The 18,040-nt window shown below is 39.0% G+C and overlaps 1 protein-coding gene across 1 annotated transcript; it reads right to left on the bottom strand.

Annotated features, from left to right (window-relative positions):
* Nucleotides 1–74: 74 nt before the first annotated feature.
* LOC146625798 (uncharacterized) lies at nucleotides 75–7,095 on the bottom strand. Its single transcript, XM_085362210.1, has 5 exons — nucleotides 6,931–7,095; nucleotides 3,976–4,101; nucleotides 2,533–2,616; nucleotides 2,159–2,281; nucleotides 75–383 (listed from the first exon to the last, which is right to left on the bottom strand). The coding sequence occupies exons 1-5, from the start codon at nucleotides 6,931–6,933 to the stop codon at nucleotides 225–227; spliced, it is 495 nt and encodes a 164-aa protein (XP_085218336.1). The 5' UTR covers nucleotides 6,934–7,095; the 3' UTR covers nucleotides 75–224.
* Nucleotides 7,096–18,040: the final 10,945 nt, after the last annotated feature.

Here is an 18,040-nt window from a genome sequence, read left to right as displayed (position 1 = left end):
TATTTTGCTTCTGTGTGGCTGGGAAACTTATCTGAAGAGTCAGTAGTCATACAACACCTGAAACAGCTGCTACAGAAATATACTGGTACTTGACAGGAAAGCCTAAATGAAGTGGAAGCTCCTCCTCGCATAATCCACCGAAGCAATGCATACTGCAGAGGAACTGACAGCGCATGCAAGTTTTGAGCTTCATGCTGTGATTGAGTTTGGATTCAGGTATCCATTTATAGAGAGTTTAGCATCTGGTAGCATTCAGTCATGGCGGAAAGAATTGCCTTGGCTTTGCACAGTTTTTTAGTCTGCTTTCTGTTTTTCGTCCCCTCGTTCCTCCTTCGTCTTGTTGCTCCCCTTCTCCTCTTTAAACTCTCAGTGGGCATTTTGATCTAGTCAGTAAAACACAGACACATGCTAATTATTGTTGAGTCAAGTGGATAAAGGTAAGGAATTAGCATTACAATGATAAATTATGAAGGCATTCTTAGCAAATATGTACTGTCACAGCAACGTAGCCTGCACGTTATTGAGGACTATTTATCCCTTATTGTGAACTGAAACACACCAACTTAACTCTTTGCACAGAAAACTGAAGCGTAGATTACAATCACCATACAATGCCACAGTATGTATGTGAGGTTTACTCAAAGCACATCAGTCACAACATTACGAACACCTACATAGGTCTCCCTCACTTCTAAGGCAGCTCTATCACGGAGATGATTTCACAAATCCTTTGAAGGCGTTTCATAGTATCAGACATCAAGATGATAACATCAGGTCCTTATAGTCCTGAAATGTGAGGCTCACTCATTTGGAAAAACTTTCAGTACGATTCTCAGTTGGATTCACATCCAAGGGATTTGGAGCCCAAGTCAACATCTCGAAGATTTACTGTGGTATTCCTGTATTATTGTTGCCATGTTAAACTGTTTAGGCAAGTATTAAGTAACACCGGCTTAAATGCCAGGACCCAATGTTTCCACGTTTTGTGAGGTATATAACCACTGCATGCTGGGAACACTCCACAAGAGCTGCTGTGTGTGTGCCCGTTTCCCTGCTTCTGCATCATGAAGAACTGAGTGAAAAGTGGCTGATCTCTGCACAATGCAAGTTTGTTTAAAATAAATCAAATCAAATATGTCACAATGTGAGCCACTATGTTTAAGCATGAGCTTGTCTGGTCAGACTAGGTGCACTCTGCGAGTCCGCGGTTTGCTCTGCTGTGTGACTCAGACTTCAGCAATGAATCTGAATCATATAATCTGATTCTGATCCAACTCTTAAAATTTAATTTGGGTGAACAACACGGTGCGTCACTGATCTAGAACTACTTGGGCTGTTTTTTCCCATGATAGTTTGTGTAAAAACCTTCTATAGCATTCTTTGAATTATCTCCCTCAGTAAGGTGAGGAGAGATTACCACAAGCATAACCAATGAGAGACCAATCTGCAGTTCCTGCCTCTTTCGAGTCTCTCCTACTCTTATACCCTGTTACCAGGTAAAGTAGTTTAAGAAACAAACAGTCTTCTGTTTGAATTAACTCTTAAAGCCGGGCAGCTTCATCACCTGTCAGTGAGTCATCCACTGTCTGGCAAGATAAAACGCTTCAGCCAGCCAACATTCCATTCCGTCAGTTGTCAATGTTAAATGTTGCATCTCAGTCAGAGAAACTGAAAGAAATACTTTCCTAAGCTGGTCACTTCCAAGGTTTAAAGTACAAACGTGAACTTAAACTGCATGTTTCCACCAATCAGCTACAACATTTAGGCTGATGTCAGATGAAGTGAATAACTCATAGAGTGCAAAGCACTGCAATATGACTGCAATAGAAACAAAAATCATAGCAGTAATCTTCCCTACCAGAAAGAGTTTGAAAAATGGGCCAAATAGTCCAAGGTGTTGACTATCTAAGGCCAATCCAACTGAGCATTCATGTACAGAATAAACTTGATCCACAGAGGACCTACTTTGCAACCCAGAGCACCTCAGTGCCAGACACCCTCAGAGGACAGGTGCACATACTGAATGGTAAGAGCTGTAACATGAGGCGAGATGAGGGCGACCTTCAAAATATCATGCAGGTGGTTTTAATAGTGTGGCTGGGTTAGGCTTGGGGTAAATTTCTTAACATCAGATAATGTGTAAAAAGTCAAGACTTACTGATTTCTCACGACAATGGCAACTCATCGAAATTTCGACGGACGTGATCAGTTGTAGAGTCATCTGGAGAAACGGTAAACTCCGCATTTTGCAGGTTAGGTTATGTAAGGTACGCACAGACGTCTGCAGAAGAGAGGTGAGACCTTTTAAACTTAACAATGAACTCTATGCAGTACAAACAGCGACTACAAAATCTGAAATGATTATTAAGCTGCATAGCTAAACACCTGGGTCCAGCTACGATTATGATTATGGTAATGCAATGCCTGACTGTTTAGAGCAGTGGTGAACAGGTGCATGTTAAAAAGGGCTACCTTCTAAATGTATCATCATTATGCATTTTATCTGATAGATACAGAATAATTATGACTCACTGCGTTGCCTGGTGTGCAGTTGCGTAGCTTGTGTGAGAATACTGAACAGTCTGAGTTTTGCAGCAAGCTTGTGATTTCTTCTGTCTTGAATGAACAAAACATGAAGTAGTCAATGTTAGTCATACCACTAAAGATTGTTCAAACATTCAAAAAGCAACTAGTGTTTTTTGTTATTTTTCAGAATGTTGGAAGGACATATTGCTTTTAATATTTTTGGTGGTGTCCATAGATAGAAGAGAAAAATGTTGATGCTGAGCAATATTTCTTCCGATCAAAACCTTACAACAACTAAAGGCAACCCCCCCCCCCAAACTTTGCTTAATTGTAAATACTGAGGTTTCTTTCTGTTAAAAGGAATTGCTTTACTTCCCACTGTCGCCGAGTGCTTGCTTTCAAGGGGTGTCTGATTGTTGGGGTTTTCTATTATTGTAACAGAGAGGCAACTGTAGTTGTGGGTTTGCACTGTGTCTATATATATATATATATATATATATATATATATATATATATATATATATATATATATATATATATATATATATATATATATATATATATATATATATATATATATATATATATATATATATATAAGCACCCAGCACGCCCCTGCGGGCGGTTTATCCTTCAAGCTCGGGTCCTCTACCAGAGGCCTGGGAGCTTGAGGCTATATATATATGTGTGTGTAAATACTGTAATATACTGTAAATAGTAGGTAGTTACAGTAAATGGCAGTTATTTACAGTGCATATCTGTAGTAACCTTGCACTGTATGAAAAGAAGTTTCCAGAGACCACTTGTTAGATTTATAGACTGACAGGAAGTGTGAGCTGGCTTAAACGTGTATTTTTAATTGCACAGCTGACCTTAAAATAGCATGTGAGTGACTCTTTCTAACTTCATGTTTCACGCCAAACACGCAAACCAGCTTCTTTTCCTTGTTTTGCCTTAGTTTCCTTCTCCCTGTACAGCTGCCTCCAGATATTTCTTGCCAGTACTTAAAAAGGATTAGGTGAAAGTCCAACATCTGATGCCAAATATTAGGTTGCAGCTCCTTTTGCACCATTCCCACCTCCAGTGTCTAAATTTTTTGCTGTAACCTGGCTGCTTCCTATTACACTTTTTCCATCTCGTCCTTGGTGATCATATGTCATATATACACCTATATGATTTTTGTACAGTTAATATGATCTATACTGAAATCCTGGGATACATCAATCCATCTGTATTAGAGGGGAATTAGCCTTTGAGCTGTAACTGAGATTTAATGCTTTTTTCTTAGATTACAACAAAGACCTTTAGCCCAGCTGATATATATCTGTATACATACAGAGTCACAACTGAGCACACAATGTTTGGGGTTAAGCAGCGTGTCTACATGGTAAGTTCAAATAGTTATCTAAAACAAACTTGGCATAAAAATAGAATCAGTGTCTTACTTACTGTCCTCTGCAGTTCCGTTTGAATGATGGTGATATAATCACTTCTGATGTTATCAAGTTGTACACTACCACAGGACAGAGAGAGAGGTAGAAGAAGGAGAACAAGGAAACTGATGCAAAAAAGAGGCTTAAGGTTTAGGGTCAGAGTGTGGGGGATATAGGGAGAGAAAGAGTGAGACAGAAACATAGCGGTCAGCCAAAAAAATCTAAAACATATTTGCATAAAAAGCATTTTAAACAACCAGCTGTGCCCTCCTCTGTGAAATGCACAGGTGACTTTCAAATCTGGAAAGACTGCACATCGTGAGTTATGCACAAGAAAAACAATGCATGCTGCTGATTACTTAACCCGATATGTCTCGACTATGTGTAGGAGACAGAAGAGTTACATTTTTTTTTTCCAAATGAGGTTGAAGATACGTTGCACTACATGTGTAGCAATAGGGTTTCTAATCAAGTATATGTGGGTGCATGACAATGTCCCTTTGATCACAGAAGAGCGATTACTACTGTTAGGATTAATGATTAAAAAGGTAACAAGTTCTTTTATAGTCGAATTAGATTTGTGTGTGTCACGGATGGAATCTTTCGCTGAATTTTGTAAAACATGTCCCGCCTGTTAGTGTTTTATGAGCAAATCTTAATCTCTCCAGATTTAAGTATATTTACCAAAGTGTCACATTAAACGTAATGAGCTAAAATGACACAGTCTTAAATGAAGCCTTGAGGAGTTTGTAACACTGACACTCGGTGGCAGAAGTTTTCTCATGGATTAAGTATTTCTTCAAAACAGGTTTCTGTTGTTTTCGGACAGAGTTCAGTTCAGTTCCGAAATTTGTGGCCAACCCTTCCAGCAATGAATGAAATGCTTAAATGTTCATTCAGTCTTGACATTTTAACAGCAAATGAGGAACCTCCGTCACACTTGACAATAAATTACATTTAGGACAATTTGGTTCCCAGGCACCACGATTTAGTGTCTCCAAAGCTGAGATCATTCTTATTCTGCTTACAGCTCTGGTTGCATGATAGACAAAGAAAATACTATATACATTTTTCAGTTCATACTAATGCACCTAACATTTTTAAACCACAGCCAAACACTGCAAAAAAAGCAAAAGCAACGATCAAATAATTGTCATAATGTTACACATAAACCTACTACACAGAGTTGCAAGTAAAGATTTGTGAACCTGTTGAATTACCAGCATTACTTAATGAAATATTTCTAAAATTTGATCTATTTAATTATAACATTCCTATGCTTCTGGTCATAGAACTTTGTCGATATTTCCACCTGTAAAATTTCTTTGTACTATTTTGAGATCTCTTCAGGGAGTACAAGCCACTGAGACCCTGAAGTAGAAAAGCAACCCTAAAACATGATGGTCCCTCCACCGTGCTTCACAACTCAGATGAGGCTTTGCTCCAAGTGTAGCGCTGGGATTTTAGCTTCAGTTTCACCTCTCCTCAGAGGTGAGCCGTAGAAGTAGTAAGGAAATAGCACTAGCATTTCTCTCACACGTGAACACATGCTTTAGCAAATTGTAAAGATTTCTGCACGTCTTCTACTATTGCCCTTGTGTTTTAGTTCACCTGTTCAGGATTGTAGATCATTTTCTTGAAATGATCCTTTCAAGTAGTAACAAATCATGAATTTTCTGTATTTTACAGGTAATTTATTTTTACTGTTGAAACGCAGGACTTTAAAAACCTTTGAGACATTTTTCATCTTTTTGCATCTTTTCAATGCAGTTCCTCAAAGGTCCTGTGAATGGTGACACACCAATAGTTTTTCAGAAGAGCCACACTGACATTATAGACTTTGTATCCCTCGATTAATAGGGAGGGGCACCTCCACAACTATGCTCCAAATCTTATCTCCTTGACTGGAATAACTATGACGAAGTACCTTTAGAAGCAGCCATGAGTGGACACAAAAAGTTTCTTTATTTCCCATTTAGTCAGAGACTTTGACGATGATCCAACTACATTTTACAAGTCACGAAAGCAAAACTCCTGGTAATTCCAGTAGGTTCACAGAAGTTTTTCCTCGAACTGAAATATTGATAGTACATTGACGCAAGTGCAATTCTGAGTTACTGTGACTGTACTCAAAAGTTTTCATTCAACACTACTTTAAACTTCCCTCGATTTCAGAGAGGAGTTTGCACATTTTACTTGACTATACATGTCTATGTACTTTTTTTTTTTTAAAGAAAACAAATCATGTTAATGCTATTTAATACAATGCAAAGCAACTGCTCCACATACTATTAAGAAGTTAGAAATTGACACACTTTTAACTAACCAAACAATTAAAATGAGCAGGTACTAGTCAAGTACTGAACTCCACACTCTATTCAGTAGGATCACTTTACTTTTTTAGTCACCTGTACTCTAACTGAAATCTTGTTTTTGACTTGGGTTCTAGCGCAGTCAATGTGTTCTTTCTGTATGGAGTTTATTAACATATGTATAGGTTTGCGCGTGTTTATACGAATGCATGATTTGGTATCTTACTGAACTTAAACTTGAGTGGGATTTCAAGAAGTCTTTCATTAATCTACCAATTCCTGTAAGCCATGAGCTAATTCCCGTAAATCCTATTTCTATTTCAGTTTCCTTATTACTGGCACATGGGAAGTTATTAGCACGGAATTCCCCTATGTGGAAAACTCTGAAGTCTCTAAACAGTAAATGCGCCAGTCGCTCGTCGGAGAAGGCAGTGAGACGGATGCGCGTGTAGTCAGCTCCCGGTAAGTTTCGAATACGCTAGACTACGCTGCTTTACCTGGTACTGGCTTTGCATGTTTGCATTTTCATTCATGCATTAACACTGACCTGATATCAGCGCTAACTTGTCACCGATTTAATGGTTTTAAGTGAGTTTAATTCAGTGCGTCACCATCGTAGGCCATTTGCGTGTACCTAAGTGGCATGCTTTATTACTTACCATTGGTCATTCTTCATTCATATTCACCTCGGGCTAATGTTGGAAGCGGGCAGTATCGAGTGCGTCTTCATTGCTGCTGAAATTCTTCAAAGTTATGGCTTTACAGTTTGAAACTATACGTGTTCGTCCTCCCTCTATTCCCGCGGTTCTTGTGGCTTTTGAGCGAAGGAATCACGCAGGAATCACGTCCTGCCTTACGCAGCATGTGACATTACTTCCGTCCTCGCTAAGGTTTCACTTTACTTCAACATAAATTAACGTGTAAAAAAAAAAAAAAGATTCAACCTCGAAATAGCAAAATGTACGCTGACGCCAAAGGTTGCTGTGACAGAGTGGAGGTAAAGAGTGCAGGATGCGTGCACGTTGTTTAGCTCATGCTGTGGGCAGGCTTTCATGTTTTCGTGAAACTGCCAAATATAGCTCCAAGCTGATGGACCTAATATTTAATCTGGCAAATCCGAGTAGTGCACGCTATCAGTAATTTGCCCTCCTTATTTCTTGCGTCTATGGCATGTTAGTCATTACCTTCTGTACCCAAATGTCACACGTGTTCATCTTTAAACGTTTCCACTTTGTCCATTCATTCATTCATGTACTATGAAAGCACTATGCAGAAAATGTTACTGAGAAGAATCTGCTGTGTCACAAATGTTCCCAGAGGCTATATGCGCGTTGATTTTCATGGTCGACTACTTTTTAAATGTATCTATTAAAAGTATCTACAGTAGTTATGCTACCTCCCTACATAATTCTCAGTGTAGTCAATTACAAGTGAACTTTCTGGAACAGACATTTCCCTTTTTGCTAAAGTCAAAACTATATTTTCTTTTTTCCCATTTCTCTCTCTTTTTTTAAACTTAATATGCTTTTAGAGCTTTCAAATGCACATCCAGTCCATTATAACCTATATGGACATACCGCATAATGCATGTGAATAGATTGATTTTGCAAAAAGACAGAGAAGATAGGCATAGTATTGTCAAACAATTATTCTCCTACCCTTCAAGCCTGCGTGGCCAAGAAGTAGAAGACTAAATACGATCTGTGAAAAGCAGATATTAAAGGTACTGTCATGGATTTCCCCAAAAATATACTGTCAGGATTAAAGATTTGGTAAGGCCACGTGACACACAGCAGTTCTGAATAAGCTAAATAATAAAAAACAAAAGCACATTTTGCCATATGCACCCCAATATATAATCCACCTGAGATGCTTTGTTCCATTGTAAACAGGTGGGAGGGGGCAACAGCTGAGGCTCAAAATGGATTTACCACACAAAACAATTTTAACACAGAACTTGTTTAAACTCGTTGGGGGGTAGCATCTTTCACTCTGTCTAAGATTAGATCTCTGCAATGATGATTTATTTTTTTCTAATGCAGCCAGGTCAAAGGTTAACTCTGTAATATGTAGCATTTCAGGTCACGCACCCAACTTATTCGGAATTGTTGCAAACAAATCTCTTTATATAACAAAGCATGGCAAAAACTGTGGGAAAAAACTACTTGCACAATCAATTCCCACAGTTTTGTTTTGTGTTTTTTGCTGCAACCTTAACAATGCTCCACTTCCTAACCAGTTGGGTTTGGTTTGTTGAGTTTTTTGTTTTTTTTTGTTTTTTTTTTGTTTTTTTTAAGGATGAATTGCAGAAACACTTAAAAGAAAAAGGACTGAATTTCTTGCAAACTCTTTCACTTGACTCTATTTTGACAGTGGCGCTGCCTGTTACCAGTAAGAGTTTATCTAGCCCCAGTAATAGTGTTTTTCTGGCTTTTTTAAAGTAAAGGAAAATATGTGTGGGTGCACGTGTCTGCTACAGTGGTGGAATTGACACTAATTAAAGACATCCATCAGATTATGACAGTGTTGCCAGGCAGCAATGCATCGTGGGACCTCACCAGTGCATCCAAGACAGCAATCAAAGACGCTGATGATGTTCCGCAGCAAGATTCATCTTGTTTCTGTTGATTCACTGACAAACTATGTGTGGGATAAACCGAGACACACAATGTCATATGTTTTTAAATCATTACGTTTCCGTCAATAAAGTTGCTTAAAGTCGTCGCCTGCAGTCAGCTGCAAGTCGAAGCGTTTCATTTTACGAATCCTTCATTTACATTAAGGTTGCACATCAAGCACTGCAGCAAGTGCATTAAGGACTTCGGGTGTTTGTTGTGGCTACAATGACGTTCTTACTGCTTGAGGAATGCAGTCAAGTATTTCATGCATGCTGGACAGGATTTATTTACTGTCCTTTTAGACACCTGCACCCAACTAGACCAAATCACTTCCTTCTTACGGGAAATTGTTTACTGGTAAAATGGAAAAAAGCTAATCAAGCATGATTCAGGCCTTCTAGGATCTTGGAGCAAAGATAAAGCTGTCTTAGAAAAATACAAAGGTGGCAGCTTTTGTGAGTAAATCATAGTGTGAGAATAAGAAAAGAGTTATATAAATGTTAAAGAAAATACTCCTCAGGATTAGCGAGTTTTAATTTAAAAAAATTTTTTTTTGCAATTAGTTTTTCAGGCTGATGTCTTAGAGTACAATGAAAAATATCAACAAGCGTAGTGGGGGAGTTTCAAAGTGTTGCACTCAAGGCCTTTGCAAAAAAAGTGCATAAAATGCAAGATCTTGTTCTTACAATACTGCATGTGGCTTAATGTGCTTAAAGTGTGCTGTTGAAATCTGCCTCGTAAAAAGGGGTAGGTTAGTCACTAGAAGTAATTAATCACGTTCTTCTTAAAAAAATATTTCCACACCTGTCAGATCTGCGGGGAGATAGTGGCTTTTTCTCTGTGTTGTCGTTTACCTGATTTGGATCATCAAAGGTCCACACCAGTGTTTTTGCTTGTTTTAGCTCACTTCACAGCATGCACTGTATGCTGACCTTGATAGATTTGCTTTATTGTACGATATGCATATTTTTGGCATCACATCACTGAAGTATAAAGCGTCCGTGGGAAAGCTAAGGGAACACTGTGATCCTTTTGCTGAAGTTCACGTGTGGCCTTGCCCAGATGAAAGAATGGATGTGTCACACACTGTCAGTCACCAAACAGAAACCAAGGTGGAGTAAGGAACGTTGCATTCTCCATGTTTAGGTAAATAAAATTTTCAATTTTTATTCAGCATTGTTAGCAAACATAAGGCTTAAGGTAAACTCTGAGTCTGGTAGTTAGATTGTTGCTTTATTATTTTCTTGTCAGATTTTGGGGATCATTTTGGTTGTGTTTCCTCTTTAATTGTAACGCATATTTTTAAAAATGCAATAAGGCTGCATGCTAATTGGACCTAATGCTTTTGCTTTTGTCTCTCATGATGTGTACATGCGAATATTACGTGACCTGTTGCATGCAATCTTATCTAGTCATTCTGTGTTTATGCCGCTATCTCCGTCTGACAACTATTGATGAATTGCTGCAGTTACTGCACCATTAAACAAATTTAATGTAAACATCAGAGTCATTTATTCCATTTTGCTCTTTATTGCAGTCTCAGTCTCTTTTTGCATGCATACCCGCATGTACTGTGGCCAGTTTTCACAGTGAAAGACTGACATGAGGGTGTGACTTTCACACACATCCTGGAATACACGGTTGCTTAATATTCCTAAATGAAAACCGATTACTGACAGCATTTCTTGTAAAACTGTGTCGCAACACATTTTATGAATGAAAGTGCAGACAGACTATAGAGTTGTGATTTTTTCTTTTTTTAAAAAAAGAAAAGGAAAAAAAAGAAGAGAGAACTAAAAACAGGAACTTGGTTTAACTTGTCTGAAAGACTCATCTTGTGGGGTTTTCTGTTACCGTATGCTACATTTTTACATCCTCCGTTTTAGGGAAGTTCTTTGATTATAGCACTCTCACTAACCGAGGCAACTCTTTGCTTCTTCAGTTCTCCAGCAAAACAGTAACAAGAAAAAACACGAGTTAGAATTCTAGGGCCATTATTTTACAGATTACATGAAAGTGTAATGCATTTGTGTAGAGTTTATGTGTCACTTGTAAAGAGTGCAGAGAGTGCTAGAAATGTGTGACATGACAATGAACACGCATGTTAAAACCGGTTCCAGCTGCCTTCACATGGGTAATAAATTTAAATCATAATTAATAGAAAGTGTCTTACTTTTAGCTGCACATCAAACAGCTCGCTGTGCATGTGTCAGGATTATTTAGGTTTATTGTAGCCCTATACATATAAACAAGGTTAAGGTAATATGTGTGGAACTTTTTAGTATTTCATATTATATTCATTTTACAAAACTCAAATTATTATTGTTGTTGTTGTTGTTGTTGTTGTTATTTTAATAATTTTAAAAGTATATTCACAAATATTGCCGTGAATATTACTCAGTCTTTTGTTAGAAGTAAATAGAGACATGTTGGCATATTTCTTTCTTTTTTTCATTTTATTAATGCTCCCATCTACATTTTAGACATACAGATGGGAAATATGTCTCGGTTCTGATTCACCTCTCGGACTCTCTTCCTTTCTCTCCTTTTTCTAGCCTTCTTTGTTTGTGTCTGTTATGATCAGTATTACTGTAGGTGGACTGCTACTGTTGCTACTTCTGGACTCGCCCTGTGGTCTCAGCAGGCAGACAAGAATTTTTGGCACAACATCCTGGGTTGTGGCCACTTGTCCCCTGAAACCTCTGTCATAGTTTTCAGCAATACTGGACATCCTGCTTCTTTTAATGCATTACTTGCTCAGTAGGAAGAGAAGAAAACAAAAGCCCTCCACGGGAAAACAGTGTACAGGTAACATGCAGAGGGTGCTAGTTGGATTCTGGTTACCTGACCTGGTCCTGCCAGGCCTGCACTCGCTGAGGCCTGTAATATGGAGAGATCAGATGGATTATCTGTTCTCTCTATATTGCAGTTTTTCATTAATGTAATGAATAAGTTGTTATTGATATCGTTGTTGTCATAGCAAAAATACCAGAAATACCACACACACCCAGACACACACTTGCAAACACACACTGTCAGGGGTAGACATTTGTTCAAACACAAGTAAGAGAAATGAGACAACTGCAGACCGACTCAGAGTGTAATTAGAAAACGTGCGCACGGGTGAATGTCTCTCTGAGAAGACACACACACCGAGCACAGGCTCGCTTGCTTTATTTATAAGGCAAAAATGGGTTACATAGTACTTCCTCTTTTAACTGTCAGGGAAGAGGTTAAACATTAAATCAGCTTATCTGATCTTTCACACACTGGGATAAGAATACAGAAGTATATCATGCTTTATCTGACATCACAGACACTGAAGGAAAAGAATGCATCATTATATCATGCTGTCAAACATCTCAGACACTGAGGTAAGGAATGCATCAGTTTTCCTTTAACAATAGACTTGGTTATGTGAAAATATATGAACACACAAAATATAAGGCATACTTGGTTAAAATATAAGGCTTACTTGATTATATTGTATTATAGAGATTTGGTTATAATGTATAATGTAGAAAATCTCTAACACACACACACACACACACGTAAACAACTTCAGCTTAACAGCACAGCTGCATCCACAGTGGTTTAGTCTGTAGTTTTGTCAAAGTTCTTTTTTTTCTATGATCTATGTGCAGATTTGTTTCTCGTATGTATTTGATGCCACATGAGAATATTTCCTGATGATAGTGGTGGAGAGTCGATCCAAAATCCCTCACAGGTTTTCGGTTGTGTTCCAGACAAATCCAGTGACGTCACATCATTTTCATACTGGCAATGGGAGCGTTTACATCCAAGAGAACACCCGCATCAGGATAAAAGCATGCCTCCAAACTGCATAGCAGAGTCACTGAATCACCAGGCTTCAGATTTTCCTTTTATTTGTCACCTATCTTCAAACACTAGAGAGGGAGCAGCAAATGGGCTGAACAATACAATTAATGCTTGTGCACTACTTTAGACACGCCGCTGGCATCATCTCGGCCTGTTTACTTCCAACTTAAGTCTCATCTCTAAATTTCTTCACTTTAGTCCCCTCATCCTGCTTTCTTCACTTCTGCAGTGTGCTAAATACATGCTCCACCTCGGTCTTCAGGATCCCCTTCAGGTCCGTGTTCTTTCAGCTCTCAAGAGGCGGATGGGCAGGGACCAATCCGTGTCATCATCTTTTTAAGGAAGTCATTGCAGTTTTTTCGTAGCCAACTTCAAGAACGTGATGCCAAACTTGTCCTTCTCGTAACTCAGCACAGACTATGCGAGTTCTTTTCCAAGATCAGCAAGAAGAGGGCACGCTGTTTGGTTTTAGTTCCAATAAAGCTGTTTCCTTGTACCTCATAGTCCATTTGAATAAAACCTGTTTGTCTCTGAGCTTCCCGTGCATTAATAAAGTCAGGCATTGTTAAAACACTGTGTGGGTTTTTCTCTCCCAACAAATGCTGGTGGGTTACTTTGGTCACATTTTTGACCGAATAAAAGACAATAATGGCATTGGATACATGGTTTAAAATATGCCTGTTTGATGGTAACTGTGAGAGTCCACTGTAGGTGAAATGTATTTCAACACAGGGCAAATCAGCACTTCCTGCAACGAGTGGACTTTAACACACTTCGCGGGCATGCCAGGGACATGACTGTACACTGTGGCACGCCACCCAAAAAAAAGAAGAAAGAATTATGCAATGTTTTATGTAAAACATCTCTAGGGACACAACCGTGGTAAATATTTTGCATGTAATTGACAAACTACTTCTAAGCCTCTGTTAACAGAGCCAGCATGACCTTTAAGCTGCAAACGTAATGCTTAAAGCAATGTCATTCCTTCAATCCACAGCTGGCCACTCAATCAGCCAATTTAATCCTCCAAAATATGAATCTGTTTAAATTTGCAACATTAACACGTGTCGTTATCTTTCACAAATCTATATCAGAGACGCAAACATTTGAATATGAATGGTTTTTAACTTATTTGGGTGACAAATAAGTTCACTGGCTCCACCTAGTGGTAAATCTTTAAACCTGCATTTCTGCGTTCCATTCGTGATCCTCTGGGAGCGGAAGTAAGAGGCAGAAGACAAACTGAACTCACCCTATTCACCTTGTTTTTGTTTTTTTATATATATATTTTTTAACTTCTCCAGCTTCACCAAAATCGGTTTCTGGTCTTTAAACAGACTGGTAAGCAGCAGGCAGAGATATTCAGAAGAATAAAGGCAAATCTTTTGCAATATGTAAGAGATTTTAGTGTTTAGCGTTTAAATTCCATTTTGGCTTACAGCATGGGATGATAGTGCAACTTAGTTTTGCCCATATGTGCAAGATGAAGACAACAAATTCAAAACGATTCCATATGGCGTTAGAGCGCATAAAGAACACACAAAAAAGAAAAGCATGCGAACAGGCATAGGAAGTGAAATATTAAAACATTTTGTGGTAACTTGACAAAAGTGGAACACATATGCAGACCAGTAGCTACAATAGAAAGTTGATCTATGCTTTTAATTAAACATAGACTTGACTGAAGTTCAGCAAATAAAGTTGTTAAAAATATTAAAATGGATTGAAAAGAACAGAACAGTTTCCAGTATTGAATTTCCCAACTCTGCCTGTTTATGATGACACCAGCTGCTGTCTGGGAGAAATGTGGCTGTCTGCAGTGACGAGAGAACACCATCCTCCCTGTCTTTCTGACGTAGCTGCGAGATGAAGCTAATGAGAGGTGAGTCAGTGGCTGTGCTTGTTAATAATTTCAAAAAATCTTGCTCAGATGCTATTAACACCCCCCCCCCCCCCCCCCCCCCCACACACACACACACACACACACATACTGACAATAAATAAACAAAAAAATAGATATTTGGGATCGATATCCCGAGTCACCGTTTGGCCAAAATCCTTCACTTTGATTGACAATTAATTTAAAAAATAAAATAAAATAAAAGAGCACCTTACATGATGTCAGGCTTACCTGCATTTGTCATGGGGATGAATCTCAAACTGTATTTACTACTTACTTTCACTGAGCAATGTTGACTATTGCTCTGCCATCTGATTAAATTCAAATAAAAGAATTAAAGAAGTAAATGTGTCTGGTATTGGTAGATAAGCTCTTATTTGTTGAGTTCAGTTCAATTTGTAACTGCTTATTTGTCTTCAGGGGAAAAGTACAAGACATTTAAAAAAATAATAATCACAATAAATACATAATGATACTACTGCACAACAGATTGTCATTATATATATATATATATATATATATATATATATATATATATATATATATATATATATATATATATATATATATATATATATATATATATATATATAATGTTGTCTATTCTAAAGCCATTCAAAAGACCAAAAACAGGCATTAAAGCCCCACAGCTCATTAGAGTGAGTTTTAAATCTGCATTTTTATTTTTATCTCACCACCAAAACAGCATCCTGACCCAAACATTACAGTCATTAAACTAATGTGGGTAGTTTAATTTCTTTGCACTTCTTCTGAAAAAAGGAACTTATGCCACAACTGTTGTTGAAGAAAAAATTGTATTTAATATAAAATATTATGAACTGGAGAGTTACGATACTGCCACACATTAAACTTATGCGATCTAAAATAAACTTATAATATGGAAATAAATGCAAAAGCCTTTACTTATGAATAGTGATGTGGTGGTATACATCTATTAATACAGTTTTGACATTTCAACACTGAAAAAGAAATTAGGATCACGTCGGCTAATTAGAGCTATTTCTCACAACTGACTTCTTAAACAGACAGAGAAAAAAAATCAAAAGAATGAAAGGAAGAAGGTGGAAGTTAATTAGAAGCCAGATAAAGAACAAAGATGAAATAAAAGGTTCAGTCCTCATCTCAGTCAATCCAGGACAATTAACTCATGATACAACTACACATCTGAGAAATACTCCGTTTTTTCTGGCGTTGGGAAACTTATACGACGCAACAGCAGGAAAGGAAAAGGGGACCGACGCGAGGTGATCATCATCATAACCCCCAAAGGGACCTGGTTGCCATGGAGCGTGTGTGTGCAGCAGCAGTGGGATTAAGGGTCTCATTTAGATTTTGGGTTGCTTTAGGATAAGAGTTGGTTTTGGGCATACATATGATCGGAGATGGTGGGACACAAGAGACGAGGGAATAAAGGGCGTTTTATGGAGGAGGTTTCAACTGAATGGTACACTTGACGCAAGAGATGATTTTTAATACGAGATTTCGATTCCCAACACCTTCCTACCACACGTCAACCTGAAGATGGCGCTCTATATCTGTCTATTAACAGAGAACTGCACGTGCGCGCGCATGTGCGAGTGAGCGCGAGACCGAGACGGAGGGCTGCTGTCTGCCTCCTCTCCTCTCCGGTGGTGTTGCCTCCCTGTCGCTGCAGTGCATTGCTGCTCGCTCGCCCTCTCTCTCTCTCTCTCTCTCTCTCTTCCTTCCTCGCTTTTGTACCTCGCCTCTTCCTCCTTCTCACCCGTCTCTTCCACATCCCTCTCATCCTCCTCCCTGCGGATGCCTCAGCCTTGCACCCCCGCCCCAGCATCCCGGCAAATGGTTGTTCCATCCCCGGCAACTCTGGACGCAGGACGCAGCGAAAAGGCTCACAGCTCCGTTCTGATTTGAGCACACTGCGGATTGACTTGAAAGAGGGGCGGACCAGGGACAGTAGGGAAACGAGGAGACGCCTGACAGTGGCCAGGATCTCATTTCGGTAAGTCATCGCGTTATTTTCCCCTTTACAGTATCGGGCAGAGAGGTGGAAGCTGTCGGGTCCACAGACGCCCGTGCTTTCTGGTCCTTCATTTTAGTACGACTTGCATATTGGAGGAATGCGCAGGGGGTGTGAAGATGACTTTTGGGTTCCTTCGTGTATGTTTTTATGAAACTGGTTGGCTGAGTTAAATATGATGTCCTGCTTTTAACAGCGAGCTTACTGTGAAGCTCATCGCAGGAACAAGACTCCTGCTGTGCAAAGATCACCCAACACATAACAGATATTTGGCACCAGCTGGCTGCTGACCTAAATTCACCACTGGTTGTGCGTAAAAGTACTCCAAAGGTGCAAAAAGGCAAAAGAGATAGAGGTGCTCTTTATTTGCTAGACTGCTGAAAGTCAAAACCAGAAATAAAGTTTTTATATTCTTCATGCTGTCTGGACTTTACTGCGTTTTACTTCTAAATCAATCGACTTTTTTTCCCTTCTTTTTTGGAACTCCCCCTTTTCTGTAAGTTTCTGGCTCACCAGAGGTAATAAAAAGATAAGAGTATGGGTGAGACTATATACCTTTTCCACAGCCATACTTGTGCTTTGATCAATAGACATTTGCAGGAGGGGGATTGGGCGCTGGCAGTTTGTCAAGGGCATACAATATATCAAGCAGATGATGTGGAGGAGAGCAGGAGGAGGGCTGGGCTGCTGGTAGGCATGCTGTGGATGCATGTTCAGGCTGCTGCAAGTCAACTCTTGGGCAGGTGCATGATGGACAACTAACATAAGGATGTACAAGGATTGAAAAAGTGCTAGTATTTGCTCTGTCGCATCAAAGCCCCCGTTGCTGCAAAAGTACAAAAAAAAAGAAACAAAAAAACTTTTGAGATCTGCAGGTTTAGGCAGCTTCCTCTGTGGCCAGGTAAGCAGCCTTGTGACAATTCAGTCTCCTCTAATTCCCCTCAAACTGACTGAAGAATAAAGGAATATATTTTTCCTCACATACGCCCTACATGGATGGCAGCCTCAATCTGTTTCAGCCAGCACTTTATCCACTTTTCCAGTACTTTAAGAAATGACAATACAACATTCCTCTTCCCCATGAGCTGCACATCCTCAGGAAGTAGATTTTTTTAAATGTATTTATTTATTTTTACTGTTGAAGGATAAGAAGCATTAGAAATGATCTATCACTGTGGGAACTCTCTCAACAGTTCCTGCGCAATCTCCATCCTTCACATACACACAGATACTGACACATGCTCCATCCCCTCTAAGTTTTCTAAAGATTAGCTTCTTTTATGTCCAGTGAATGTCTCCAGTGGCCATGAAAAGCCTCGTCCTTCATCGCGGACACAGATTAGGCTAATTCACACAGCAGCACAGGCCTAATGCCTAATCACTATGCTGCGCTG

This window comes from Diplotaxodon limnothrissa, linkage group LG9 (assembly GCF_057381915.1).
Source record: "Diplotaxodon limnothrissa isolate DT_005_m linkage group LG9, D_limnothrissa_male_GT1.1, whole genome shotgun sequence".
Classification (NCBI taxonomy): Eukaryota; Metazoa; Chordata; class Actinopteri; order Cichliformes; family Cichlidae; genus Diplotaxodon; species Diplotaxodon limnothrissa.
This window is presented reverse-complemented; position numbering and strand designations above follow the sequence as displayed.

Bases quoted from the DNA above. Each gene is read 5' to 3' on its own strand.
- LOC146625798 (XM_085362210.1), bottom strand. The intron at 2,617-3,975 runs GTAAGTAAGACA...TGTTCATTCAAG, and splicing joins AAACGGAACTGCAGAGGACA to ACAGAAGAAATCACAAGCTT. The intron at 2,282-2,532 runs GTGAGTCATAAT...TCTCTTCTGCAG, and splicing joins ACTGCACACCAGGCAACGCA to ACGTCTGTGCGTACCTTACA.